Source organism: Purpureocillium lilacinum, assembly GCF_023168085.1.
Source record: "Purpureocillium lilacinum CBS 284.36 DNA, scaffold_5, whole genome shotgun sequence".
NCBI lineage: Eukaryota > Fungi > Ascomycota > Sordariomycetes > Hypocreales > Ophiocordycipitaceae > Purpureocillium > Purpureocillium lilacinum.
Genome location: NW_027072115.1, coordinates 2,353,537 through 2,380,165, shown reverse-complemented (window position 1 = coordinate 2,380,165; position 26,629 = coordinate 2,353,537). Strand labels below are relative to the sequence as shown.

General features: G+C 60.2%; 8 protein-coding genes across 8 annotated transcripts; 2 read left to right on the top strand and 6 right to left on the bottom strand.

Moving 5' to 3' along the window:
* Nucleotides 1-2,320: 2,320 nt before the first annotated feature.
* PLICBS_007312 (uncharacterized protein) lies at nt 2,321-5,196 on the bottom strand (the record flags this gene model as incomplete). The annotated part of the gene is made up of 2 exons (XM_018320747.2): nt 2,321-4,410; nt 4,467-5,196. The coding sequence occupies 2 exons, from the start codon at nt 5,194-5,196 to the stop codon at nt 2,321-2,323; spliced, it is 2,820 nt and encodes a 939-aa protein (XP_018180644.2).
* Nucleotides 5,197-10,119: 4,923 nt separating this feature from the next.
* PLICBS_007311 (uncharacterized protein) lies at nt 10,120-11,087 on the bottom strand (the record flags this gene model as incomplete). Its single annotated transcript, XM_018320746.2, has 4 exons — nt 10,120-10,305; nt 10,398-10,554; nt 10,605-10,712; nt 10,780-11,087. 4 exons carry the CDS (start codon nt 11,085-11,087, stop codon nt 10,120-10,122), a joined length of 759 nt encoding a protein of 252 aa, XP_018180643.2.
* A 1,480-nt stretch (nt 11,088-12,567) lies between these two features.
* PLICBS_007310 (uncharacterized protein) lies at nt 12,568-13,830 on the bottom strand (the record flags this gene model as incomplete). The annotated part of the gene is made up of 1 exon (XM_018320745.2): nt 12,568-13,830. One exon carries the CDS (start codon nt 13,828-13,830, stop codon nt 12,568-12,570), a length of 1,263 nt encoding a protein of 420 aa, XP_018180642.2.
* Nucleotides 13,831-14,360: 530 nt separating this feature from the next.
* PLICBS_007309 (uncharacterized protein) lies at nt 14,361-17,785 on the bottom strand (the record flags this gene model as incomplete). Its single annotated transcript, XM_018320744.2, has 4 exons — nt 14,361-16,544; nt 16,601-16,743; nt 16,794-17,492; nt 17,560-17,785. 4 exons carry the CDS (start codon nt 17,783-17,785, stop codon nt 14,361-14,363), a joined length of 3,252 nt encoding a protein of 1,083 aa, XP_018180641.2.
* A 1,686-nt stretch (nt 17,786-19,471) lies between these two features.
* On the bottom strand, nt 19,472-20,238 carry PLICBS_007308 (DNA replication protein psf1; the record flags this gene model as incomplete). Its single annotated transcript, XM_018320743.2, has 3 exons — nt 19,472-19,565; nt 19,620-20,152; nt 20,212-20,238. 3 exons carry the CDS (start codon nt 20,236-20,238, stop codon nt 19,472-19,474), a joined length of 654 nt encoding a protein of 217 aa, XP_018180640.1.
* A 1,488-nt stretch (nt 20,239-21,726) lies between these two features.
* Nucleotides 21,727-23,253, top strand: PLICBS_007307 (uncharacterized protein; the record flags this gene model as incomplete). The annotated part of the gene is made up of 4 exons (XM_018320741.1): nt 21,727-21,777; nt 21,848-21,917; nt 21,973-22,474; nt 22,707-23,253. The coding sequence occupies 4 exons, from the start codon at nt 21,727-21,729 to the stop codon at nt 23,251-23,253; spliced, it is 1,170 nt and encodes a 389-aa protein (XP_018180638.1).
* Nucleotides 23,254-23,764: 511 nt separating this feature from the next.
* On the top strand, nt 23,765-24,976 carry PLICBS_007306 (uncharacterized protein; the record flags this gene model as incomplete). The annotated part of the gene is made up of 2 exons (XM_018320740.2): nt 23,765-24,046; nt 24,116-24,976. The coding sequence occupies 2 exons, from the start codon at nt 23,765-23,767 to the stop codon at nt 24,974-24,976; spliced, it is 1,143 nt and encodes a 380-aa protein (XP_018180637.1).
* A 186-nt stretch (nt 24,977-25,162) lies between these two features.
* PLICBS_007305 (uncharacterized protein) lies at nt 25,163-26,094 on the bottom strand (the record flags this gene model as incomplete). The annotated part of the gene is made up of 2 exons (XM_018320739.1): nt 25,163-25,257; nt 25,332-26,094. 2 exons carry the CDS (start codon nt 26,092-26,094, stop codon nt 25,163-25,165), a joined length of 858 nt encoding a protein of 285 aa, XP_018180636.1.
* Nucleotides 26,095-26,629: the final 535 nt, after the last annotated feature.

Sequence of the window (26,629 nt, the reverse complement as noted above, 5' to 3'; positions counted from 1 at the left end):
ACGAGCACAACAGCAGCAGCAGCAGCGGTGGCGGAGGTCGTGGACACTGACACGCAGCACCTGTCATCCCGAGGAGGGCCTCCGTTCCACGAGTACGAGTATTACTTTGTGCGCCCGCGGCCCGCCAGCCAGAGAGGAGAAAGGGCCCTGCTGCCTGGTCTCTCGTGGACCGTCAGTCACAGTCAGTCACCCACCCAACCACTCACTCGGCCCATCGTGCATGAAGAGGATGAAGAATGTTTGGACACGCGGGCACCCCAGTACTGAACTCGTACGTACGGTCCTGCACGAGAAGAGTGCTGTACCACGGCCCTGCACTGCGTGTTGTGTTATGCGACGCGCAGAGGTCCGAACACAGCGACAGAGACACACAGACGGCGCGCGCGCCAAGCGGGAAAGCAGGGAGGGGGGGGCAGCAGGCGGCCCCTTGTTGTGCCCTTGGACCGCCAAAAGAATGGCGATGTGCGGAGTGATGGACAAAGCTCAGGCGGGCAGAAGTGCGTCAAACTGGGTCCCGGCTGGATCAAAGTGTCGTCATAAAGTTCAGGGGTCCGTCATGCCCCCCCTGCGCCGCCGCCCGTGTTGGTGGCAGACCGAGCATAGCCAGAACAGACAGAAGAAAAAAAAGATGAAACGAGGGCAGCCGCCCATGCCAAGATACAGCAACCCCGGGTACCTGGCGCGCGACGCCCTCGCCAGAGCACTACCCGAAGGGCACGTACCCCGGGCGCCGCTCCCGCCTGGCCAGCCCCCGCTTGAGGCGTTTCACCATTCGGGCCCGGGGGTCGCTGGGGGAGCCTCGGGAGCCAACCAGAGGGTCTGGAGGGGGGCTGCTCCTGCCACAGGGGACCAACAACGCCCACTTGAACGGGCCACGGCCAGCCAGGGCAGGCACGACAGGACTCGGAGCAGCTTCACCACCGCAGCGGAGCCAACCACGCGGCTCATCGCGCCTGCCTGCCCATCCTGCACCTGCCTCAGCCGCCGACCTTCTCCCTCCTCGGGTCGACGACCACGGCTCATCGTCCCATCCTGACTCGCCCGTCGGCATCCAATCGCGTACAAGTGCTGCAAGCCCGCGCGCGCGTCTCTCTGCGACCTCTTTGCAGCTCCTTCCCGCGCGCGATGCAGGCGGCTGAACGTCAAGGGCATGCAACTTACTCTATGCACGACAGTCGCCCTCACCCATCATCCTACGTACGCACACATTATTGATGTGCTGAAACGCCGCCGCCACTCAGCCCGCCCATCATCACACGTTCTTCCATTCATGACAGCCCAGGGAAGAAGGGTACATGTTTCGAGTAGAGAGAACTGTGGCATGTGGGTGGCGCCGCAGCGCCCGCTTTCGTGCCCAGAGAGAGACCCTTCGAACCATTGCACGGGCGACAGACAAGGTCCCCTGCCCCTAGTCCGCCAAGTGTCGATCATTAATTAAGTCTTCGTCATTGCCAGTGCGAGTCCATACGAGTGTAGTTACATTGGATCCATGTTCGTGCGAGGCAGCTCAGTCCACAAGTGCGTGCCTGCAGGCAGGACGGGGACGGCCGCGGTTCATGATGAGTGGGACCTGGGGCTGCATTCGACAACATGGTCGTCGGGCTTCGAAACGCCCGCGCCAACGTGCCTCCATCGACAGCTGCTTGCATGAGCGAGTGCACAAACGGTTTCTTTAGGACAGATCCGTGCCCACCGGCGGCCACATCCGTGGTGGGATTTGGTGTAGCTTCCGGCATAGTTCCCGCTCTGGCGATCTGGCAACCTTCGTTCGCACGCTGGTCGGTCTTGCTTGTATAGCGGCTTCATATTGTGTAAGAGCACTCGTGCTTTGATCCTCAACTCATCACCAACATGACAGCTTTCATTGCTAGGCTTTTAACCTTATATTTCGTTCTCCATTAACAAAGGGGGGCCTTCATAAGTCCCGCCAGCCCGCCGTCTCGTATACAGTACATAAAAATGCCATCTCGGCTTCAGCAAACTCCAAGAGAGCGTAAACGTTCCTCCTCGAATGGGCCATGCATCGTAGACGTAAACAACGGCATAAAGGGAATCGTTCCCGCCCTGAGCAAAGTGCCTCTCCAAGCCAGGCCTACCCGGCAAAAAAGTCCCAAAGTGTCTCCCATTCGCCTCCTCCCAAGACTCGGGAGGCGTTGAACCAGACACGAAAAGGCAGCAGAAACAAACACGAAATCGGGTATAGCGCAAGCAATTCCGGTAACGGCCTTCACTCCCAAACTCCTCGTATTCTCCATGCCTTCCTTACCCACCGCTTCGTCCGCGGTAAAACGGTCCGCTGCTCCCGCCGGGCAGACCAGTCTCAGGCAGCCTCAACCGCGGCCAAGCCGTCGCCCTCGGGCGGTACGGGGCCCTGACGTAGTGGCTCGAGCTCCCCAGGGGAGCCCAGCGTCTCCGTTCCGTGGCTCACCGGCAGTCGGACGCTGCCACGAGCACTCTTAACGATGTGTCCCGTCTCGACGCCGTCCTGGATCATTTCCTCGAGCATCCGGTTCATCTCGTCGACGCTCTTGGTGCGTCCCCTCGCTGGCTTCGTTGGAGTCGGGCTCGTCGGGTGCTTACCACGCCCTCCGTGTTGAGACTGAGGAGATCGCGCCTCGACCGATGCGTCGGCATTGTCTCGCGACCGGGCCGCACTGCGGAGGGCTGACAACATCCTGTCCTTGTCGTATAGTCTCTCTCGCAGGTCCGCGATCTCTGCGTCCTTCTCCTTCAACGCGGCGGCAACGCTGTGATCTTCACCAACCATGATTCCCTTTGGCGTCGAGAAGCCGACCGACGTTCGGGACGAGCTCGCTCGCCGCGCCTGAAGAAGCCGTTTCTCTAGCGTCGCGATGTATCGGTTCTTGTCCGCCAGGTCGGCCTGCAGCGCTCGGTTCTGCGCCGTCAGGGACGCAGTCCCGTCTCCGTATTCTCCGACGCTGTCGTCCTCGCCTTCCGCAGCGTCGGCGTCTCCGCCGCATAATCTCTGTCCGGCGCTCGACCGCCGCCCGATCGTGGACGAAGTCGAAGTCATGGATGCGGTCCGCTCCATCAACGGCTTCGTGCCGTTGGAAGTGGCAACCGACGACCGAACAGAGCCCGTGAGTGACAGCTGAGAGAACCTGGCATACTGGCCGAGAGAGCTCATGGATCCGTTCGAGTTGACGCCAATCGACTTGGAGCTGAGTATGAGCCGGTTCAGATGATCGATGCGCTCTTTCAGTGCCGTCCTCGCGAGTTGCATCTCGAGCATCTGTTCTTCGTGTCGTTCCGACATTTCCTGCTCACGAACCTTCTCCGCTTCATCCTCCTTCTCCTTCTCAGTATCCTTGTTCTTCTTGGCCTTAGTGTCGAGTTGCTGCCGGAGCTCAAGAATTTCCATCCGGTATCGCTCCAATAGCACTCGAGCACCGCCATCGCCGCCGGCACCGAGGGCTTCTTCGGCTCTCTTTGCGTGACTCACAATGTTGTTCTTGGCCCTCGACGCAAACTTGAGGGTGTTTAGTGTTTCGGTCGTGTGGGTGTTTGCGGCGGCGGCGCTGCCAGCGGCACCTATTTGAATCGTGCAAAGGATGCTGACCAGCGAGTTGCCGGATAATGCACCCTGAAGCAGGCGCGTCAGTTTGCTGTCACGGTACGGCAGATGTTTTCCCTCCTTGTCCCCGCCCTTGGCTTCCTTGTCTTTCCATTCAGAGAGCTTGGCGATGACGGTGCCCAGCGTCAGAAGGCTCTTGTTGATGTGAGCACCTTCCTGTCTGCGCTCCTTGGACTCGGCGGCCTTCTCCGAGCCAGCAAGGTCAATAAGGCTCAGCGTCGACACTCGAACTCCTCCAGGAAGTATGGCAGATCTCTTGCCCTCGGGTCCGCCAGCTCCGGCTCCTGGAATGCGCTCGCGGCTTTCAACGACGATCTGCACGACGGCGTGACTTCGAGAGCTACGGGCGTTGAACTGCGTGCTGGCCGTCCGACGGGCCTGGTCACCGCGAGCAATCACTCGCAGCAGCTGGGTAGGGCTCTGAACAATCTCCTCCTTGAGCGGGGTCGCGTAGACGCCACGCTTGCTGTCCTCACGCAGCTTGATCTCGTCTTGTTGGACGGCGCCACCGACACCGCTCCCCGTGGGCATGCTCAACAAGTCATGAATCTTCTCGTTATAAATTTCCAGATAGCTTACTCGGAGCAAGAACTCTCGGGATGGGGTTTCGCGGATGTAGGAGAAGATGTCGGTAATGGCTAGAGGGATCACGCCCGGCGAAGAGGCCGTTCCCTGCATGGAAAACGTCTTTCCAGTACCCGTCATACCGTAGGCGAAGACGGTGCCGTGATAGCCCTCCATGACGCGGCGGACGAGTCGCTTTGCGATATGGTCGTAGACGCGCGAGTTATTGTCATGAGTCGTAAAGACATTGTCTGAGCCGAGGTTAGCAACGAGGCGAAGCGATGAGCTGTGTTTTTGCATAGCATACCATAGTAATGATCGCCGCCCTCTTTGCCCCGGTAGGCGATGAGTGACTTTCGGCCGTCCACCATCCATTCTCCCTCAGGACTTTGCTGGTCGGTGTTGGCGTCGGGCCGCACACGCACGCTCACGATAACGTTGCCCTTGCCCTCGCCCTTGGAGGACCGCTTGTCCGACATGGAGGCAGGCCGGGATGCGTCGGCGTTCTGCGATGCCTCGCCCGAGTCCTCGTACGTGGTGGCAGATGTCGAGTATGAGTCCTGGGCCGAGGAACTGCGACTATGAGGCGGCGAGGAGACGCTTATCAGGCCGTCCGACATGCGCACGCTGCTCACTGACTTGCCCTCTCCGCTCCCGTTGAGAAGGCTAGGGGTGGTGGGCGAGAAGGTGCTGTGGGAGAGCTCTTTTGGTGACTTGGCTTTGCGGGATCGGGCCTGTTCGTTTGCCAGGGGGCTAGGAGGCATGCTAGTCGACCGGTGGTCGCCCCTGGGCGGATGAGGGAAAGAGTTGATGCTGACTGTCTTTCTAAGAGTCTTGCCAGCAGCGTTGAGGCTCGGAGACGGCCTCGGGTGAGGCAAGGCGGAGGTCGGGATCGGTAAAGGAGGTGCGAGAACGCCGGACGGGGCTCGCAGGCCACTGCGAGGCGTTGTGGGTGCGGATTTAATGGGGTTGGCGGCAGCGTTCAGGTTGCCGGTGCTCTTTCGAGTCTTGCTGATGGGTAGCGCAGGCAGCGCCATGCTTGGCGGGCCGTTCGACGGCCGCGAAGGGCGAGGCAATGCTGTGGCCATAGTGGTAGATATTTGTCGATGTAATCGGCGGAGCAGCCGAAGAAGACGTGGGCTGTTGCAGCGGGGGGGACTACGCGCCGGCCTTTGTCGAGTCCATTAACACGCGAGCTGAATCAAGGCGCTGGTGAACGGCGAAATGTCGGGCTGGTGGACGTAATCCGCGCTGATATGCTTGGTCAGGCGACCGCGAATGACGGCGGCTCGCATGAATGAAAGGATAAAACGAAGGGTGAGTGCTGGGCGCTGGCCGCCCAATGGCACCGGATTTGCGGCAAGTGTTTGCCTGAAAATGAGAGCGGTCAGTATCGAGACTCGATCATGGAGGTGGTGGTGACCATAGCGCAGGAATAACTCCTGTGCTTGCCGCAACAATACAACGCAGGCATTGCATCGGGTCATGTGGCAGAGGTGGGAGGCGATGCCGTACCGTAAACTTGGCCGACAGCGTGGCCTGTCGGCCAACCAGACCAGACTTCCGTGGTCGGAGCAAAAACAGCAGGCCCGTCCGTCTGTTGCCGTCGCCTCTGCTGGGAAAGACGCGGCAGTGGGCCAAAAGAAACAAAGCAGATGGCGTCCGACTCAGGTCTGCACAAGATGCGACCGTCGAATGTCAGGCAGGGCACTAGCAACGCAGGTCTCGACGCTGATTCCTTTTTCGGTCTTGTGCTGGGCTCGCACAAGCTGATGAGATCGGCCAGACCGCGGCGGTTGCGTGCAAGTCGCTGTGGCTTCGTCCGAGCGTCCGAGGCGGTGATTGAGCGAGCCTGCAGCTGTGCTGACGAGACGTGTCGGCGATGGGGAACGGCGAGGTCGATCTTGGGGAAGTAGTCGACCGTATCGTCGCGGGGGAGGGGCAGGTGGCGGCCGTGGCCGAGATATCTGAGAACGAGCGAGAGGGTTCCCTTGCCTGGGAGTAGGACGGGAGGCTTCGAGACAGGCCCACCGAGCCGAAGGGGCGCTTCGTTACTGTGCGCCTGGCAATAGAATGACGCAAACGCGACGGCGTGCGATGCGAGGCGGGGGAGGACGGGCAGAGGGAGAGGCCCAATAGACGCAAAACTCCCTGGGCCAGGATACGACTCTCTGCTCCGGGGCGGGTGAAGGTGGAGAGCGGGAGCGGAAGACGGAGGGAGGTTTAGACGATGGTGTTGAAGACGTGGGAGGTGGAGTGGAAGGAAGCAGCGCCCAGGTGAGCTACTACGGCCTACCCGCAATGCCGGGCTACATTGGGGTACATTGGACTGTACGAGTACCTGTCCGGGGGTGCACTGCGGAGCACTAACCCAAGACGCTACGGGCCTATAAATGACCTGCCTCTGGGTGCTGTTGCGCTAAGCCGCAGGACGCGGCGTCACGGATCTGGCGTGCCTTGAAAAACGTCCACTAGCAGCATGGGACGAGCAGACGGAGCAGAGGGCACAGCGGGCACAGTATGGCGCTGCCGTATAGCGCAGAGAGCCCAGGGGTTAATCTAGCGCGGGGGGCGTCGGGTCGAAGGCGACCTAGCCTAGTGGCTCTCACTCGGCGTGGGTGGCTGTTGGCGGTCGCGGTCGCTGCAGCCACCCCTGAACTGTCTTTCTGGGGCTTCCACCCACACAGCTGGAGCGCCGCAACAGCAGCGCAGCACAGCACGCAGCACAGCACAGCACAGCACAGCCCATCGGGTGGGTGCCCGCCTGGTGGTGACGGGAGTGGTGGTGGGCGCAGGTGGTTCTCAATGGTGTAATTACCTGACGGTAATTGCGATAGTCAGACCAGGCGAGTCCGCTGCCTCTGATTCGGCTGGGTTGGCCGGGCCACGCCCCCTTTGTCCGCCAGTCTGCGTCCCGGTCACGCCACGCGCAGCTTTCGCGTGACGAAACTTGGGACCCTGGAGGGACCGGGCGAGCGAGCGGGCAAGCACAACGACGAGGCCGATGACGATCCCGTTGGTGCCGCTGTCGCCGGTGGTTTGCAAGAGGCAGAGCTCCAATACCTTACCCATTCGGTGCCGTTCGTGATGTGTCGGGCACGCCTGTATGCGCGAGGAATGCACACGCCGTCCGGGAAGGCTTCCCAAGCTGGCGTTTGAGAGATTGACTTTTTTTTTTGGGGGGGGGGGGGGGGGGGGGGGGGGGGGGAGGCCCTGGTGGGTGCCACCGGTGCGGGTGGCGGCCCAGTGCCTGGCCTGGCCTAGCCGGAGCCCACCATCCACCGGCCATCAGGCTCGCGCCTTGCCGGGACACCCCGCGACGCTGGAGACGGCGAGTGGAGCGCGGTCCAGGCCCGAGCCTTTAGTGGCCAAGAGCTTGCTGCCACCAAAATGGGCGGCATGTCTTTGTCGACTGCAAGTGTCAACAACATCGGACGAGCTGCGGCCGGACCGTCCGAGGTGGAGGGGTGTCCCAATATTGTAGGTAATTTTCTCGACCGTCCAGCGAGCAGTCAATGGTGGGCGTTTTACGCAGGAACGTCTGTCGAGTTGAGGCACCTGAGCAGAGCCCCGGGCAGCCTCCATGCCGGGTTTACCAGCACCCGGGCACCTGCTTCGTCGGCTCAGTGGAGTGGTGTGTGACCCCCGAAAGGGACCGCCCGAAGGCCCCGGGCACCCTGGACGGAACCCCAAGTCCATGGAAGGCCGGGGACGTGCCCGTAGGTACCTAGCGCCTGCAGTGCCCCCAGTGCCCCTCTAGTAGCCCAGGACCTGCCCTTGGCACCTCGACGGGCTGGCTCCCGAGTTCAGCAGCACTAGCAGCCCCAACTGCCGCCGCCGTGGTCTGCTGCATCTGGACACTCCCGTCAGCACCTCAGCAACCCCGAGCACCAATCTGAGCCTCAACCTATCCACGCATCGCCTCCAGCCAGCCCGGTCAAGATCCTCATCTCCCTTCTGCCTCACACGCGACCAAGGCGCAGCCAATATCGTCGCCTCCCTCACGAGCTCATCACTTGGCAGACGCGCAGGTGACATCGTCATCAATATTCTTTGGCTCCTCTTCCCCCACCCCTTTTTTTTTCCTCTGCACATCGGGACCGACCCCTGGGAATGCTTCTCCCCCCTTTCTTCTCCAAGCCAAGGGCCTGGGCCAATTTCGATTAAATCCCACCCTTGGAGGGCGCCAGCAAGGGTTGCCCCCCGCATCAGGTTAGCCGCGGACCTTGCGAGTTGGTGTGCTGGACGAGAAAGAAGAGCTTCCTGCTGCTGTTGCTTCTCTTGTCGTCGATCCGATGCCCGGTCTCCAGTCTCCAGCGGCGGCCGTCGCCTCCATCCCCGTCCGCCCACGAGGACACGGACTTCTTCACGCAGAGCGCACCTGGTCCAATCTTGGCAGTACTCGTACTTGTACATTCGCACATGGCATCTGGACTAACGACCTGCAGTCGCTAGGAGATCGTCGTCGACGTCGTCGTCATGATCGAGGCCAAGCCGCGAAAGCAGACCAACCCGCCCGAGTGCGGCGCTGCCGCGGCATCGTCGCCTGCCGGCATGTGGCCGTCCTGCGGCCGAATCACCTCCAGGGTTGCATCGTACAAGCCTCGTCACAGGCGTCGACTGGCCGGCGCCTGCGAGTCCGGCTTGGGCGGACGGCCGCAACGGCGCAGGGCCCCCCTTTCATGTTGGCTACATCCTCGTACAAATATGCAGGCACCAGGAACACATCCGGCATGCCGGTATTAGAGAGTGGAGGCGTCGACCCCAGTTCATCAAGGATGCCCAACGCCGCCGAAGCCAGGCCATGATCCCCTGGCGCGGGCTGGCCTGGTTAATCTGGTACCTGCGCCGGCCACTGATGCCGGGCCGGCGGACCCTTCACCTCCGAGCCACACGTCTTGTCGAATGGGGTGTGTTGTGCCTCTTGTCTCTCTGCTCGCCCCGTCAAAAGCTGATTGCAACTCGTTCTCCTATTGCGAGTATCCGTCTCGGCTCATCCGGTGGAACCACCCCTCCCCAAGTGGCTGATACAAAGACGCACATCACACCGCGATCAGGTCAGAGGAGCAAAGGACCTTTGCGTGAACTCTGTCGCAGCACGACATCCCCCGCATGGATGGAAAGGTTTCAACCATGTCATGGAGTACCTACACCTCGATTACAGTACCCGTACCTGCATCTCGTAGCGGCCAAGCTTAAACTTTTGCCAGTTCGCCGGCTTGTACCCGCAATGCACGACATCTCGTATCGATGCCAGTGGACCTCTCTGCCCACTTTGCTGCTGCTCGTACACACTGCAGTCCACAGTCTACTATTTTGTACACATAAATGAGAAGGAGACTAATAATACATTTAGCCCCACGGCATCTACTACTTGAATCCGTTGGCCAGCAGGAGGGGCGGCGTTATAGTAAAGAGAAACAGCATGTCCGAGTATCTCACCATGTGAGGTGAGATGCAACGGAAAGGGCAAGACTACTAAGACATGTTATGCACCCCCGAACTGACGTACCCGCAGAATGCCGTTTCTCTCGAGTCAAGCGTAGCCTCACGGCTCGGTTGTGACCGATGAGCTGTCTATGGACCGTCGCTTAATATCTCGAGAGGAGCTTGAGTGTGGGGTTGTTGGGATGAGCTCGTGGAATGCTCGGTCGTCGTTTGTCGCACCCACCAGAGACACCGGCGTCGCAAAGTGTGCGCACTTGACAATGCGCCCGAAAATGGTTCCAGGCCATCCACGCACGTTACCACTCTTGGGTCGCGTAAAGTGATTGAGTACGCGCGGCGCGCGGTATGTCAGACTTAAGGCAAGCCATCCGGCGTGGCATCTGAAACTTGACATCTCACTTTTACATGGCTCATCCTTGGATTCCAGACGGGACACACAAAATCCTCAACCGCCGATGCTCCCAGCCAAGTTATCCCCCCTCGCCCTCCGAATAGCCGCGGGCGCAGGCGCGCTACCACGGAGGCTGCCCGCCGTCGTACTGGTTCATTCCTGGGGCATCCTCCCATGCCGGAACGTGGATGTTGAAGAACTTGCCAGTGTCGGAAGCCCCCACCCGGTCCACGATATCCAGCGTCGCCTTGATGCTCGTTTCGATGTCGAGATCGGCCCGCGAGCTGCCCATGTCCGTCTTTACCCACTGCGCCAGCCAAGATGTGTGATCAGCGTTTGAGGCGTCTCGTGGGAAGGCGCCGGCATGTCGCCAGTGCGCCTGTTCTGTACCTCACTTACCCCTGGTGAGATGACGACGGCAGTGAAGCCCTCGTTCTTGAGAGAGAGGGCGTACTGCACCGTCAGCATGTTGAGAGCCGCCTTGGAAACCTTGTACGCAGGCGCCGGACTTGGCGAGAACGTGGCTGCCATGCTGATGGACCCGAGGGTTGACGATCTAGCACGCGTCAGCCGGGGCCGATGATAAAACGAACCGGGGTACTTCACATGTTGATGATCTTTTTCAGACTGCCACGGCGGAGCAGCGGTAGCAGGGCAGCCGTGACGAGGTGTACGCTTGTCACGTTGGTGGTGAGGGTCGAGCTAAGCTCGTTCCTATGTTGCGTCATGACATTCACGCATGAGTGACTGACACCGCCATAGCAGCTTGCACGCAACTCACATGTGCTCGATGCCATCGGGAACAAAGTCCATGACGCCAGCCGCATTCACCACGGCGTCAAGGCCCTTGTTTCCCAGGCCATGCTCGACTTTGGCCGCGGCACCCTTGACGCTATTCTCGGACGTCACATCGACCGAGACGGCCTGCACCCGGCCGGACGAGTCGGCGATGAGGCGTTTCAGCGCGTCTGTCTCGGTGCGGACGGCGGCGAAGACGGCGGATACCTCTGTCGCCGGGCGGGCAGCCAGGGCGGTGCAAATGCCGAGGCCCAGGCCCCGGGATGCCCCAGTGACAAAATACGTTGCCATGCTGGGGTGACCGTGTTTGTCTCTGTCTCAGAAATGGGACCCTGTGTCCGATGAGTCGATGCGCGATGCGTTGTTCCGCGACGACGATGTCTGGTGTTTCGGCGGTGCCGGGATCAACCCTGTGGAAGACGGACTTTAACGACACTGGGAACGATACTAACAGTACAGGAGTTTTGGAATGCGGCTCGGGCACATCTTTTTATCTCAGACGAGGAGAACAAAATACGGCAGCCTGCTATGCACGCGGTTGTCGACAATGGCCTGTTACGATCATCTTGGTCTAGCTCGCCGGCCCTGACTAGACTATATTCACCCAAATGGAGCTGCATGCACCGCGATCGCCCCCAGGCAGCAAGCTATCGGGTTAACTCCGAAGTGCGAACTCCGAGCTTCTGCAGGCTTTCTTGCGAGTGGCATTAATAATGGAATTGCATGATACGGTGACTGGGGAGAATCGGGTGAACAGTCGTCGGCCATCGGGGCTTCTGAGTTTGCAGATAGTGAGTTTGTTTCGTCAAGGTGAGGTGGGTGGCCGATGACGTATACGAGTCGCGGCACTGGGGATGAGAATATGAGATGGTTGCTTGCCCGCGACCGGCCGGATGGACGGATGGCCTGACAATTCTCACGCGTTCTGGACTACAGAGTCCGGTCCCGATGTCATGCGTGATGCGAGGTCCTTGGCTGCCATGCCGCCGAGCCTCGATGTGCGTCTAGGCGTCCAAGCTTTGGCATCTTGGCCAGCCCACTCACTCTGTTGTACGGGCAACGATGCCTCACATTATGCACTTGCTTTGGACTGAGATACCGCGTAGGCACACAAGGAACGTCCGAGCGCAGACCACTTCGGACTCTCCGTCTAATACCATGTATCGTATATCGTATAATGTACAAACAGGGGCAGCTTTGCCATCCACCTTCAACAGTCCATATGTTCTTTGCAAAGGGCCCTCTTGGCCAGAATGGACACAAATAGACTACCACATCTATCTCTCGGTGCCATATGTGTATGTGTAGCCCGTTCAAGACCGCGGTGCCACCACGCCAAACGTTTCGTGGTTGCCTGCGCGGCCCTCGGGATTCTTGAAGTTCCATCTGGGTATATACCTGCGCTTCGTTCGGTGGGTCAGGGGCGAAGGGTTCCAGGGGGCGATGTGAGAGCCGTGGAAGGAGGTGAAGGCTCACTACTTGTAGATCGTGAGGTGCGTCCGTGAGTGTTTTGACGACGCGGCAGGAATCCCCATGGTTGGCGGAGCCAGTTTCGGTCCAGCAGACGGATCACGCGTCAGACGGATGGCCATCCATCGCGAAACTCGCATCCCGTATCCTCAAACCAAAGTGCCGCGCAAGCTTCGGTCTTGAAGCCCTCATGAGGCCTAAGGGGGGAGAAGACGGCCGGACTGTCAAGGACCAGCCTGCCAGCCAGACAGACAGACAGGAAGATAGGCAGACAGACACATAGACAGGAGGCACACAGCCCTCACCCGCCCAGCGCCCTCACGCCCCTCCCCACGCTGCCCGTCTCAAACACCTCAACGGCCCCAAGCCCGACCGCCTGCCCAAGCACCCACTCCCACTCGACGCCCCAAAACTCCTTCCAGCGTGTGCCGTACAGCCCCCCGCCCTCGAAGCGCTCCCGCAGCCACGACTCGGGCGCCTCGCCCCAGCGCGTCCGCCCCAGCGCCTCGCGGATCCAGTCCACGCTTCCCTCGGCCAGCTTGAGGTACCGCCCGTGGCCGGGGACCGCCACCCGGAAGCTCCCCGGCTGTGTGGCCCCGAGCGAGGACGAGGAGGACGGCAGTGTCGGGATGCGCCGGCCGCTGCTGCCGCTGCCGCTGCCGCCTCCGCCTCCGGCGAGGTGGATCGCGTTCTGCCCGCCGACTGCGGAGACGGTGCCCGAGGCGAAGCGCGAGACGTGCTCGATGGACGTGAGCGTCGTGCGATCCTCGGGCCGCACGTGCAGCGTGTCCCCCGGCGTGGCGTGCGTCGCGCTCGTCAAGAACCCGGCCCGGACGAGCTCATCCGTCCTCGCCCTGCCGAGGCCACCATTCTCACCCGCGTCGTCGTCGCCGTCCAGGTCCTCAGCGGCGAGCGTCTGCGCCGTCGGGTTCCGCGCCAGGAACGCAAGAAACGCGTCCGCCGTCTCCTTCGACACCATACCGCCACCCGCGCCGGCACCCGCGCCGCGACCACGCAGCATGGCCTCGAGGTCCGCCGCCTCGACGAGCGCCTCGCCCGCACCGCCGCGACGCTCCACGCGCACCCTTCGCAGCACCCCGCGGCCCACGAGCTCGACGACCTCGCGCTCGGTGCGCGTGGGCGACGCGCGCACCAGCACGGCGTTGACGTGCCCGAGGGTGACGAGCGGCGGCACGGCGGCCCGGTAGTTGAGCAGCTCGGCGGCGCGCGTCGACTTGAAGCCCGTGGGCGGCACGGGCGTGAACATGTGCGCGCGGATGTACCGCATCGCCTGCACCACGTCCCGCAGCGTGAGCTCCTCCTCGAGCAGCTTCACGACGGCGCCCACGTCGGTGAGCTTGTCCTGGAAGAGCGCGTCCTCATCCTCGTCGTCGTCATTGTGTTGCCGCCGCCGCCGCTGCTGCCCCCGGGCGTTGCTGGTGCCTTTGCGTGGCGAGGGGGATGACGGGGATGTCGTCGATGTGCCTTGCCGGGGCTGCGCGGGCCGAGATGGCTTTGTCACCCTGCTGGATGTTCCCAGGATAGAACGTAAGCTCTTTGGCATCGTGTAGAGCTACCGATGCCCGGCGTATTGATGGTTGTGATGGGAGTTGGGTTGAGTGATGGCGTTGAGTCGTGGGCATGTGGATATAAAGTCGACGCCCTTGCGGTCAAAGTGGCAAATCAGACGAACCTCCAACACCCACCACAACGGGTCGACAACGACAACGAGCCCTTAAATACAGCAGCCTTACTTTCCAGGCCCGTGAATGACCCCTTTCGACACCTCTTTTCATCGAGACACAGGAGATCGGACTGATGGAGGAGTTTGATGTAGTTCCCAAGTCTGACAAAGTTGACTACCCTAGGGGCGATTTCCATTTCTGGCAAATTGGCGGCTGACTAACCGCTTCTCACGGCCGACTTCACGTCACGACTCGCGAGGCTCTACATCACCCTCGTCTCTCACTGACCAGGAAACATATCTGAGCCAATTTACATGTCGGGAATATCAACCCATCGAGCAATCGCTTAGATACAAGAGTAACCTATGACCCGCCCTTGAGAGGGCACGACAACTCGCACACCAATCGCCTACCCGGCCATAGCCAAAATATACGACGTAATGGCGCTCATACGCTCGCTCGTCAACTTGAGCGATATCCGCAGCAGCTCCCGCGCCACGTCCGGATGGTCTTTCTGGAGCTTCTCCCAGCTCTCACGGTCCATCTGCCAGACCACGCAGTCCCTGTCTACCTGCGCCGTCGCCGTCCGCTCCGTCTCGGAGAAGAAAGGCAGCTCGCCACACGTCGTTCCCGCAACGATGCTCTCGCAAAGCCATCCCTGAGGCAGGTCGTACTCGGCGCGGAGGATGCCCCGCTCGACGAGGTAGAACCCGTGGGCAGGCTCCCCGCGCTGGAAGAGCACCTTGCCCGCTGCGTACTCCTTTCGCTTAAAGTATGAGGCTGCCTGAAACCAAAAGTCTTCGTTCTTGTCGCTCAGGCCCTGGAATACCTGCAGCATGAGTCGCAGTGGCTCCTTGAAGCTCTGCCACCTGGATGGCCGCTGAACCTCGACGTTGGTCAGGGCTTCCCGCGCCGCCTCGGCCAAGTGGTTTTGCCGGGGTGAATTGAACGGAGGATCGAATGATGACAATGCCGACGTGGTCGTGGCCGTAGGTACATCCAGGCTTGCTGTGGCGTTTCGCTTTGCCCCATTCAACTCTTCTTGTCTTGCGTAGAGAGTCTTCAAGAGCTCGTTCTCGCAGCTTTCTAGTGCTGAGTTCAGGTTAGGGAGCATTGTGACCTCAATCTTGTCGCTCCCGAGACCGACAGCGCGCAAGTTCCGCCCAAGCTGGCTGTCGGCGTCGACGCCGCTGAGCACCAAAAGGACCCCCTTGTTGTCGAGGAGCCGACTTATGGTGTTGAACGCCTCACCTGCCGAGTAGTCAAGCCCGCTGACATGCCACAAGTCCAGAATGAGGAACTTGATGGGCTTCTTCGCAAACACGTTATCGTCTAGGATCGCTCGGATCTTTTCCTCGACGCTGACGATGGTGCCGAAGAAGAGGTAGCCATTTAGTTTGATGATGTAAATCTGTTGTCCCGCTTGGTGCAAGTAATGATGTTGCGACGGGTTGCGTCGCACTGTCGAGGTGACAATGTCGCCGTCGTATGTCCCTCGAATGGCAGACACTCGCGAGGTCTGGATGATGAGCGACACAAAGGCCAACAAAATGCCCACACCGATACCAACAACAAAGTCGTAGATGCCCATGACTAGTACAATTGCAATCACAGTCAGGTACTCGGCAACCTTGAGTTTCTTCCGCGGAAGCCAAACGGCTTCCAGCAGCAGCTCGAAGCCGAGATCGAAAATGAGTGTTCCCACCATCATGACGGGGATAAAGCCAATGAGGGACGGGCCGATCAGCATGACTCCGAAGGTGAGCGCGGCCAGAATGTACCCAGCCAAGCGCCTGTCGCCTCCTGACCGAATGAAAAAGACCGTATTGGCGTACACGAGATAGTTCTGGATGCTGCCGAAGCAACCAGACAAGAAGTTAGAGTAGCCGTGGAGCTTCAGCTCCTTGTCCAGATCAGCGTTGTCCTCGCCGCAGTTGAGCGCCAGCGCCGGAACGTTGATGGGCACATGGAGGATGCCGAAGAACGTGAGAGCCAGCATGGCCGGAATGACCTCCACGACGGCGTCCCATCGAACCAGCTTGAACTGATACAACGTATAAAAGTACCACCAGGGTTCATCCGGCGGTGGTCCCTGGAAGATCCATCCATGGTCGCGGAGGGTGTCTGCGTTCAACACGTCGATGGCCGCAACAAATATGTAAAAGACCAGGGGTATCGCTAAGATGTACAGCGGCAGGAAGTACTTGGACCGGACCTTGGACTGGCCGTAGAACAGGACAATTGCCAGGACCAGAGGGAAGATCCACAGCAATACGGTGTCGGCCTGCATAAGCTTCTTGAGGGTGTCGAGGTCGTATTCGAGGCTGCCGTCCAGTCTTGCCGATACCTCGAAGCCTGTGGCGATTAGGAACCATCCGACACCACCAATGCATCCGATCAAGATGTGCCTGGGGATGAAGCCGACCATGTAGCCGAATTTAAATTTGCCCATGAGATAAAACACCAGGCCTGTCATCATGGAGCTCGTGGCGTAGGCCACAATTGTCGTCGCAATTACGGCGTCAGGGTCGTCCTCGCCGACAATATCGGTAATCTTCTGGGCCATGTTGTGGAAGAAGGGCACGACTTCAATCTATATCGTAATCAGCCACACACGAACGATCGCCGGGAAAACACAATGAGGCGTACCAGTTCTGAGCCTACTGCCCCCCTGAAGATGCTTCCAGTGGAGAAGATGAGCTGGGAAACAATGGTGCTGACGTAGTAAATGGAGATGCCGGCGGAACCCAAGTGCGCAAAGATTGGCTTTCCAAGCGGGAACAGAATCATGCCTACACAGGTCAGCAACTCCTCACACCGTATTGCATGAGCCGACACTTACCGTAAGAAAGAGCGTCGAGTATGTTTAGCAACAGGCCAACAGCCACGGCGGGGAGGCAAGAGACAGGCTCGACGATGAGGTTACGCCATATTGCCCGGTGATCCCAGCGCCGCGGATTCGCCGCTACCGCGACGGCATTGGCGACGTGGCCATGGATCTTTTGACCTCGCTCTGAAAGCCCACTGAGCCACCTCCTGGTGGGTGGCTTCTTCTGACCCTCCTCATCCACAGCGTGGTCGTACAGGACCTGGGCGGATTCCCCCAGGAGTGGCGTTTCCTCAGTCGCCGTGGGCTCGGTGTCTGTCCATAGCGGGGGCTCCGGCTGCGGCGACGGGGCTTTGGGTATCGGCAGATGCGTCTCAGACGGAAGTGGTGAGTCGGCAGCGACGGATTGCGGCGGCGACCTCTTAAGCAGGTTGGCCAGGACCGACGGACCTCCTTCCTCTGCAGGTTCTTCCGATTCGCTCTCTGGTGAGGCCGGCTCCGAGACTTCTTGGATAGTTTGGGTGGTGCATGCGTCGTCGTCGGGCCGCTCAACATGGCCGTCGCGGTCCGGCGAAAAGAGATCCTGGACTGAGCCACGCTGCCGCTGCAGGAACGAGGCCCGCCGTTGCGCCGAGCCGTCCGACAGCAGGTAGCTCGCGAGCTCGGCCGTGTCCTCGCGGACCGTGCGGGCGTTCTGCTCGCTGTCGACGGGTGCTACATGTCCAGTGGTCAGCTACGGGCTCGGGGAGTATGTCTCAAATCGGGGACGGCGAATTCCTACCGAGCTGATCCCTCACCGATGCGTGAATGTACGAGCGGATCGGCTCGCGTGCTCCCTTTGGCGAGCCGACCGATGATGAGAGCAGGCGCGAGGAGGGGATTGGCAGCGACGAGTCCTGGTGATGCTCGCTGCCGTCCTCGCCGTCGCCGTGGGCCTGGTCGCGGTGCGAGGAGAGGCTCGAAGCTCGCCTGCGCCAAGGCGAGAAGCCCAAGATCGAGTTGGACATTGTCGGATGCCGATGCCGGCAGCTCCCCAAGAGCAGACCGGCGCCTCGTTCAACGGCGGTTGTGCATATCCCGGGACGTGGTCGTCAGTTGGAAAGTGGTGTAGCGATCGGCAAAGGTCGGCCCACGGTCGTTTTCGGTCGATGGCAGATGGGCAGAGGGCACGGTGACCGGCGCAATTAGGAGGCACGAGGACGGCCAGGCCAGGCACCAGAAATTGATAATGATGATCCCGAGAAGCTTTGGCTAGAGCTTTTTGCGAGAGGGGTAGAGGCGAACCTTGCCGGTCCCAGCTCAGAATTTGCCGAGTCAAAACAAGCTTGGGATGGACGCCACGGCTATCGTGCGCTCTGCAGCGCGCGTCCTCTTATCGGGATCGGGGCGATTTAGACCCAGTCAGTTGCCTACGTTAGTGGCCGGGCAGAGAGCCTGGCAGGAGCAGCCCAGGGAAGGAGCGCGAGTAAGGTGTAATGCCGCGGGCGGGCGGGCTGCAGAAGCACCTCATCCATTCATCCACGATGCCCTGATCGGCGAGGGATGCCGCACGCAACCATTGCATCATCTGCCGCTGGCCAACGTCAAAGCAACCCCGTCGACGAGCTCTGCTTTCGCGGGCGCAGCCAGAGGACGGAGTGCTCCGTCCCCTGGTCTCCGATCATGCATCAATGCACTGGCGGCCAATGGGCTGGCTGCCATTTCGTGCAGCGGCGGCGCCCCCCCTGCGCTGTGGGTGTTTTGGGCGGACGGGCTGCTCCCTCGCCCCCTCCAGCTGCCAGTGCCCGCAGCCCAGACTGCCCGCCAGGACTGCTGCCACAGGCCGTGTGGGGAAGCCGGTTCCGGGGCTTGATTGGGCTTCTGCGGCACTGGAACTCCCGACGTCGACGCCACCAACAGGAGGCGTCTGGATGTCTCAGCCGGCATGCAGACGGCGAGACTTGCACATGGCACAGCGAGCTGCTCCCAATTCACCGCTGGCCGGAAGGTGTATGCAGGCATGCTGGTATTATGTAGCATCGAACAAAAACTGGGCAAGACGTCAAAAGTCGCCATGGCCGTGCAGCACGCCATGACCGTCTCGGCCCTATATGCCTTTCCACCGTTGCAACGCCAAGCTGCCTCAATTCATAACGTTTGAACTATATCCCACGTCCAAGCGCACACGGCAATGGAATGGTACCAAGCCGCCATGCGGGCTACCCCCGGCCTGCCCATCCGCCCCGGCTCATGGCATCCGCTGCGGCCCGACACCCGCCGACATGCGACTCCTCAACCGGCCTTGAATCCCGCTCGCGCTGTTCCGATCCATGGCCCGTCCCGCTCCATTGGCTGCGTTACACCGACATGCTCCGTCGATGCAACATCGCTGCTATACCCCGGCCGTCCTACTCCCGTCTCTGCATGTGGTGCCGCTTGAGTGGTCACACAAGATGCCGTTCGTGTTCCCAACACGACGCTGGTTCTCGCCCTTGTACAGGCCGATGAGCGGGACAAGAGGCTAAGTTGTAACGACCGCTCTCGGCGTCCGGATCGATTGCGCACCACGACGATGTCGCGAGGTCTCGCCCGAGAGCCTCCGCGCCTCCGCGGGTAGATGCAAGAAACGACTTTGGGACACGGCTTGCCGGGCCGGCTATGCGGTTGGTAATGGTATGACTCCGTCCTCGGTGTCGAACTTGACGTCTTCCGGATCAACTCAGTTTCTGCAGGTACCCCTGGGCAATAAGTCGCTCCACGTCGCCCTGCCGCACGTAAAATTGGCTGTTCTTTGTCAATGTAATTGCTCTGGAGTATTACCGTTAGTCAAAGGTTCGTGGTTGCGGAATTAGTGAAACGTACCCGTATTCTGTCTGGATCTCGCCGGCGTCCTTGAGCACGCGGACATCGATGAAGAGGTCTCTCGGGGGTTCGAGACTGCCCGTCAAGTCAATGTCTGTCCACTGCCCCTTGTATGCGGCCAGGAGGTCGCTGTACTGCCGGACGTAGTCCTCCTCCTGCGGGCTCAAGCTGCTCGTCGGCCCCTCAGCGCCTGCCGCGGATGCTCCGTTGGCACCGCCGGCAGACTCGCGCAGCTGCTGTCCCGACAGGTCGACGACGTCGGAACCGTTCCATACGAGCTCCTCAAGCTTGTCCGTCCGCGTCCTGTGGTACGCCAACAGGCATCGCTTGTTGCGGCGCATGGAGAGATGGTTCACGAGGAGCGTACAGGCGACAGCCTGATCGGCGGCCGGATCGAACGAGCCTTGGAACGGCTCCAGCAGGTCTGCCACATCCTTGTCGAGGTCCCGGACCTCTCTCGTCACGGCTCGCACGAGCTCCGTCTGGTAGGGTGGGAGATGGGCAAGGTTCTGTGTCCGTTTCGCATGTTGGACCTGCATCTGTCGTTAACGCCCGTGTGCTGTCGTGCAAACACAAGTGGAAATTCTCGCACCAATTTGACTCCCATGTCCCCGTACATTGTGAGAAGCGTCCTCTGGGCCGCGATGCGACCGGTATTGATGACGCGAGCCGCGGAGTGTGTGAAGCAGAGGTGACGCGAGCTACCGAGCCAGACGCGTTGAGTTGGAGCGCTGGAGGGTCGGTACCCCGCCGATGGGCTTATCGATAGCCGGGAGCGCAAGCGCTGCGCAGCACACATAATCCCCTGGCATCCTGGGTCCAAGCTCTGTGCGCCCACCATCACTCCAGGACCTGAGGAATCACCATCCATATACACTAATTGCTCATATTCGATACTCTTTTACATTTCAATTGCTATATAATGCAACTTATGGTCATGGGTTGCAGCTCTGAAACCTGCGAGACAGATCCGATGTCTGTCGGCCGTCACTTCTACGACGCAAAGAGGAAGGGTATGCGGTGGCTGAAAAGCTAGAGCTTCACCGACAAGGACATGTGTTACAGTCGAATGGACTTCGCCATCCGCGAATTTCGATCTGCTCGCCATATGCGCGAGATGCAACGCATAATTCGCGGTGGTGATAAGGGACGACCTCCCAGGCTTGGCGAGGCACGGTTGCATGACCATTCCACATGATAACAGCACATCGCGATTCCTCGAGCGATGGCTTGAGTCGTGACTTTCGTTGTTGCCACTGGGCCTGGTCCCTGTGGAGGACAGTCCTTGACACGAAACGGCCAGGTTGGGCTCGAGCTCGCACCGCGCCAGCGGATCAATCCGTGAAAGTAATGAGCGATATGATCTGAAATGATCTCGACCAAGGCTCTCACAGTCCCATCTTGTCTGTGACACGTGTGTTAGCACATGTGATTGCCAAAAGTGATGAACGACATCAAGTAGGCAGTAAAAGTGATCAGAGATGCACGATGTGCTTGTTGTTTCGTCAAGCAGCGGGTCTTGAGTCCGCCTCCGAAACACGGACCAATTTGTATCATCATGTAAAGGGGAAGAGCAAGGGATTGCTCAAGGGAAAACGTTCGTGGGACAGTGGATGCTCACCTCAGGCTGGCCACTCGTCCGAGGGCAACAGGACGAGTGCAGGCCGCTGCAGTCTCATTAATGCAAGAATCATCTGTCACTTGACAGATAAAAGGACATCAGCGCATGGCAGGTGATTGAGAGGCGCAGGCGAACACCTTGTTGCGTTTCGAGCACGGGAGTGCAAGCGAAGTTGAGGAAGAGAGAGAATTGCGCTGCAGACGGGAAATTTATTTGGGCCAAATTTTGGAGTGGATCTGGAAGGCGTTGCTGGGTCCCTGGGCCTCTGCTCGGAGAATGGTCGGTCCGGCAGCTTCGAGGTACCACCAAGCCAAGTGCCACGCCACAGAGCTCCGACGTAAGAGCTCCTGCAGCCTGCCCTGGTGTGGCATAGCAGCGCGGCGGAGCTCCATCCGTAACCTCAGCCTTCCATTGCCTCTCGCATCTCTCCCACTTCGTAGCCCTTTGACGATACACAGCCACATCCTCGCGTCAAAGTGAGCCGCCATGCCTATTTCTCCCATCATAACGTTCAAGGCCGGTCAGTGCGAAACGCAGGTGAGCGCTATCCGACCTCGATCCGCCTTGGGGCAGTCGCGTGCATGTTGCTCACCGTTGCATGTCACAGAACGGCGACCGGCCGGCCAAGGTGAAGCCCCAGGAACAGCCTGGCTACATCTACCTCTACTCCGAAGATGGTTCGTTTGACATTGCTACTCGGATGTCCGTCTCTGCCGTCGCTGACCACTGCAGATCTGGTACACTTTTGCTGGCGGAAGCGGAGCGACCCGTTGGACGAGCCCGAGCTCGACCTGGTGATGGTGCCGACCGACGGAAGCTTCGTCCCCTACGAGTACGACGCGGAACACCCCACGTCCAAGACAAACGGCCGCATATTCGTGCTGAAGTTCGCGTCGTCGTCCCAGCGATACCTGTTCTGGTTGCAATCGAAGCCACAGAGCCGAAACGGCGATGCGGGCTGGTTCAGCCCCCGAGACCGCAAGATAGGCGACATCGTCCACCGCCTGCTTCAGGGAGAAGAGGTCAACGTGGCCCGGGAGCTCGCAGCTGTCCGCAACGTTGACGACCGACGAGACGATGACGATGACGAGCCCATGGAAGACGTCGAGGGTACGCGGGGCCCTCACAGCCACCGCGGTAGCGGCAGCGGTGGTGCGGGTCCGGACGCGACAGGAGGAGATGTCAGAGAAGAGGGCGAGGAGTCGAGAGAAGGCGGCGCTGATGGTGCAAGAGCGTAGGTGATATCCCATCTCACGGCCCATGTTTTGAAGGCACACGGTTGCTCGGCACAGTTGCGCCGCTACCTGGCAGGATAGCGAAGACAGACGCACGGTCTGGCGCACATTGGAGTCAAATGGACGTACAATAAAGAATCCATTTCTCTTGGAGAAGCCGACTGATGTGACGACGAATTAATGGCCCAACATGGCAAGTGCATTGGGCTGACCATTTCTTTGATACCATAGTGCCTCCTCGTCAGCCCCGGACGCCGCCGCCGCGGTAAGAAACTTTCTCGAATCACTTCGTGGTCAGCCCGGACTCGCTGGAGGCCAGCAGCAGCAGCATGCCGACCTGCCGTATCCCTACCTCAACCATCTCCTCCCGACCTCCGTCACGGTCGCCATGGTGGATGCTGCCTCTCCTGAGCTTGCGGACACCCTCCTCGGCTGCCTGCCCCCGGCTGTCATGGTGCTCGCCACGGGCGTGTCCGACTTTGATGGCAAGGCGGAGCCGACGGCCGAGGCCGTCGAGGCTGCCAAGGCGTCTCTCTCGCTGGAGGACAAGCGCAGCTTGCTGAGGAAGGTTGTGAGGAGCCCGCAGTTCCACCAAGCTCTAGGGAGTCTTACCATGGCGCTGCGAGATGGAGGGCTGCCGGGCATTGCAGACGCATTGCATATCAAGGTCGAGAACGGTGGCTACATCCCGGACAGCGGCATGCCCCTCGGTGGCGGGCACGCCGTCAAGGCGTTTGTGGAGGGCGCGAAGAAGACAGTAAAGGACGAGCAGGCTTGAGGAATCGGCAGTGATTGAATTGAGGATTATTAAGATAGAGGGTGGTAGTCTCAAGCCATCATGTTTACAACGTCATCAAGCCGTGTCTCTTGCGCCATCGTGCCTCCTCATTGATGTTGATGAAGAATGAGGCAATCATTGCGAGCTGTATAATTTTCTGGTTCGTATTTGACGCAAAGCATCATCGACCGATGAATCTGGAGTCTGCGGTTCTTACAACTTACACCCTTGCTTGAGGAATGCTCGTGGTGCACGCTGCGAACGGCGTAGCACCTAGCTGCCTGGTACCTCATGGTGGGCCCAGCCTGTGGCGCCGCGACAACGTAAATCTTCCGCTGGCCGACCACCTCACCTTACAAACACCTACTTTTCCACCCTTCGTCTTGCAGCGTCTTCTCTCCCGTCCTCCTTGCGCTTTACATCGCGCGTACGACGTGCTCCTCTCTCATATTGATCACCGCGGCCCGCACGCTCGCTCTCTCGGGCGCGACAGGAACACCCCCCCGCCGCAATGGACCCTCCGTTCCCCAAGAACCCAGAGGAGTTCGACGGGGACGACCGCATCTCCTTCTCCAAGCTCGACGGCAAGTTCATCGCCGTGCACGACGACGGCACCGAGTTCGAGTTCGACCCGGAGCTCAAGGAGTGGATCCCGACGGGGGATGACGACGACGAGGAGCCCCTCGAAGCTGAGGACTACGGCGGAGTGACGGCCCCTGCGGCGGCCGCGGCGCACAGCAACGGAGGGGGCGCGCAGAAGCGAAAGATGGACACGGCGGAGGAAGCATCCGAGGTAAGAAATATAAATCCTTGCGATGCCCAGCCCCGGCAGCACCGTCTTACCAAGGTACTTCGTTTGTAGGGAACGGCGAGGTCGAGGAGCGCACCTCCGGCCAAGAAGAGCAAGAACAAACTGCCCCCTAAGAACACGGCCGTGTACGTGACGGGCCTCCCGCTCGACGCGACCGTCACCGAGATCCACGACCTCTTCTCGCGGAAGTGCGGCATCATCGCCGAGGAAATCGACAGCGGCGCCCCGCGAATCAAGCTGTACACGGACGACGCCGGGCAATTCAAGGGCGACGCGCTCGTCGTCTTCTTCAAGCCGCCGAGCGTCCAAATGGCCCTCACGCTGCTCGACGACTCCGACTTCCGCGTCCTGCCCAGCGGCAAGGGCGAGGGCCGCATCCGCGTGCAGGAGGCCGACTCGAGCTACAAAAAGGTAAAATACAACCCGGAGAGCGGCACCTCGACGCCTGCCAGCCAGCCCAGCGCCAAGCGGCCCCCGCAGAGCGACCGGCAAAAGGTCATCAAGAAGACGCAGAAGCTCGACGCCAAGCTCGCCGACTGGAGCGACGAGGAGGACGAGAGGTTCACGGCGCCGGCGGAGGTGGTCCCGTCCAAGGGGCACAAGAAGGTGATTCTCCGCCAAATGTTCCGCATCTTCGAGCTGGAGGAGGACCCGGCCAACGTCCTGGAGATCAAGGAGGACGTTCGCGATGAGTGCTCCAAGCTAGGGACCGTCACCAGCGTGGTGCTCTACGACCAGGAGCCAGAGGGCATCGTCACCGTGAAGTTTAAGGAACCCGAGGCGGCCCTGCGCTGCATCGAGCTCATGGACGGACGAAACTTTGCCGGGCGCATCGTCGTGGCGGAGATTGCGACGGGCAAGGAGAAGTTCAGAAAGAGTGACGGCGGAAAGGATGATGACGACTCGGACTAGGAGGTGGTGGTGATGAGCCGCCCGGTGCAAGAGACGCAGCGGTGGTGTACAACATTAATTGTATTTTAATTGCTCAGATACCCCAGGCTACCGCGGCATAGACCTGCTAATAACAAAAAGCTGCCAGTTTCAAACAAACACAAGACTCGGCGCCGATGCCTCTTGTAGGCCGCCTTTGAGAGAAATTCATTTAGACAAGGAGCCGAGCTCGACGCGCTCGGCGAGGGTGTACCAGATGGCAGCCTCGACAATCTTGTATGTGATATGCAGTTCGTGCTCATCTATAATGCGCCATCGGCGATGGTTAGCCTTACAAGCTCCCATTATCGGTTGATTGCTTGGAATTGAGACTTACTGCGAGGAGCGTACACCATAACGAAATCTGGAGACACGGGCATTTGCAGCAACCAGCCCTTGCGCGCCAGCGGATGTCTCTGGCCCCAGCCTTTGCTCAGCAGTTCCCTGATGTCGTCTGGGTGCAGGCACATGTGCATTGAGTGGTCCGAGTCGTGAACGTGACAGATCTCGCCCTGGCAGTTCGTCTGCAGCGGGTGCCTCGCGAAAAGGGCCAACCCGTGCTTCTCGAGACATGAGCGCTCCGTGCCGAACTTGAGCGGGCTGTGAGCACTAAGCCGGCCCATGGCTCGCCGCAAAGACAGGTAGCAAGACTGCGACCCGTGCTGGTCCACTTGTCGTTGGGGGGCGATGCCCGCCACGAGCGGTCGCGGACCGGCACGGTAGGGGAGCCGCTGCCGGCTGAGGATGCCCTGCCCCGGGACGACGGAAGGGTCCGGAGTGGGCGCCGAGAAGGGATCCCGGAGGGCCCACAGGCGTAACCAGGTGATACGGATGTAGCCCTGAAACGTGGAGGGTGTGCCGCCGGGGCCGAGGTTGATAAAGTTTTGGTAGTCGTTGTGGATGGCGAGGAGGAGAGGCACGACGCTGACGAGGACCTGGACGACGTGCGAGCCGAGGAAGTGGATGAGGAGGACGAGGGAGAGGGCGAGGGTGAAGATGGAGGTGCCGTCGAGGGTGACGGACATGGGACGCTGCTGGAAGCCGCACGATGCCTTGAGGTCGGGCTCCTCGAGCTCACCTCGGAGCTCGTACTTTGGCATCGAGACAGCGCTGCCCAATGTTCTTGTTTCGGTCGGTGCGAGGGTAGTCATCGTCGCAGGCCAGATGAGATTCACTCAAAGACGACGGGGATATATGGAATGTAGATGATATGAAGCAATTCGCCTCCAGGTTGACTCTAACAAGTCCATGCAAGAGCTGCTCTCGGGTGCCTCACTTCTTACTGAGGGATACACGGTAGTTCACAGTGAAACAACGAGAATACGGAGAGGCATCCGGATATAAGTAGGGTTGAGAGGAGGCGGAGTAAGGCAGGGCAGCACACGAGAGGAAGACGCAGGGTTCACAACTCAAAAGTTCGGTCCTGCAGCGACCTGGGCACCTGATCTGCTACAGGCCAGGACTTGGGCTGTGTTCGATCCGGGCATCGTGCAAACACATCATCCTGCGCATGATAGGCCAGCCGGATGGCCTGCGACGGGCCGTCGAACCATTGGCGAATGCCAGAGCCCTCGTCCCCACGTAGCACCACAGGCGGCGGAAGGTGATGTGTGTTTGCGCGTAACGGGAGATTGT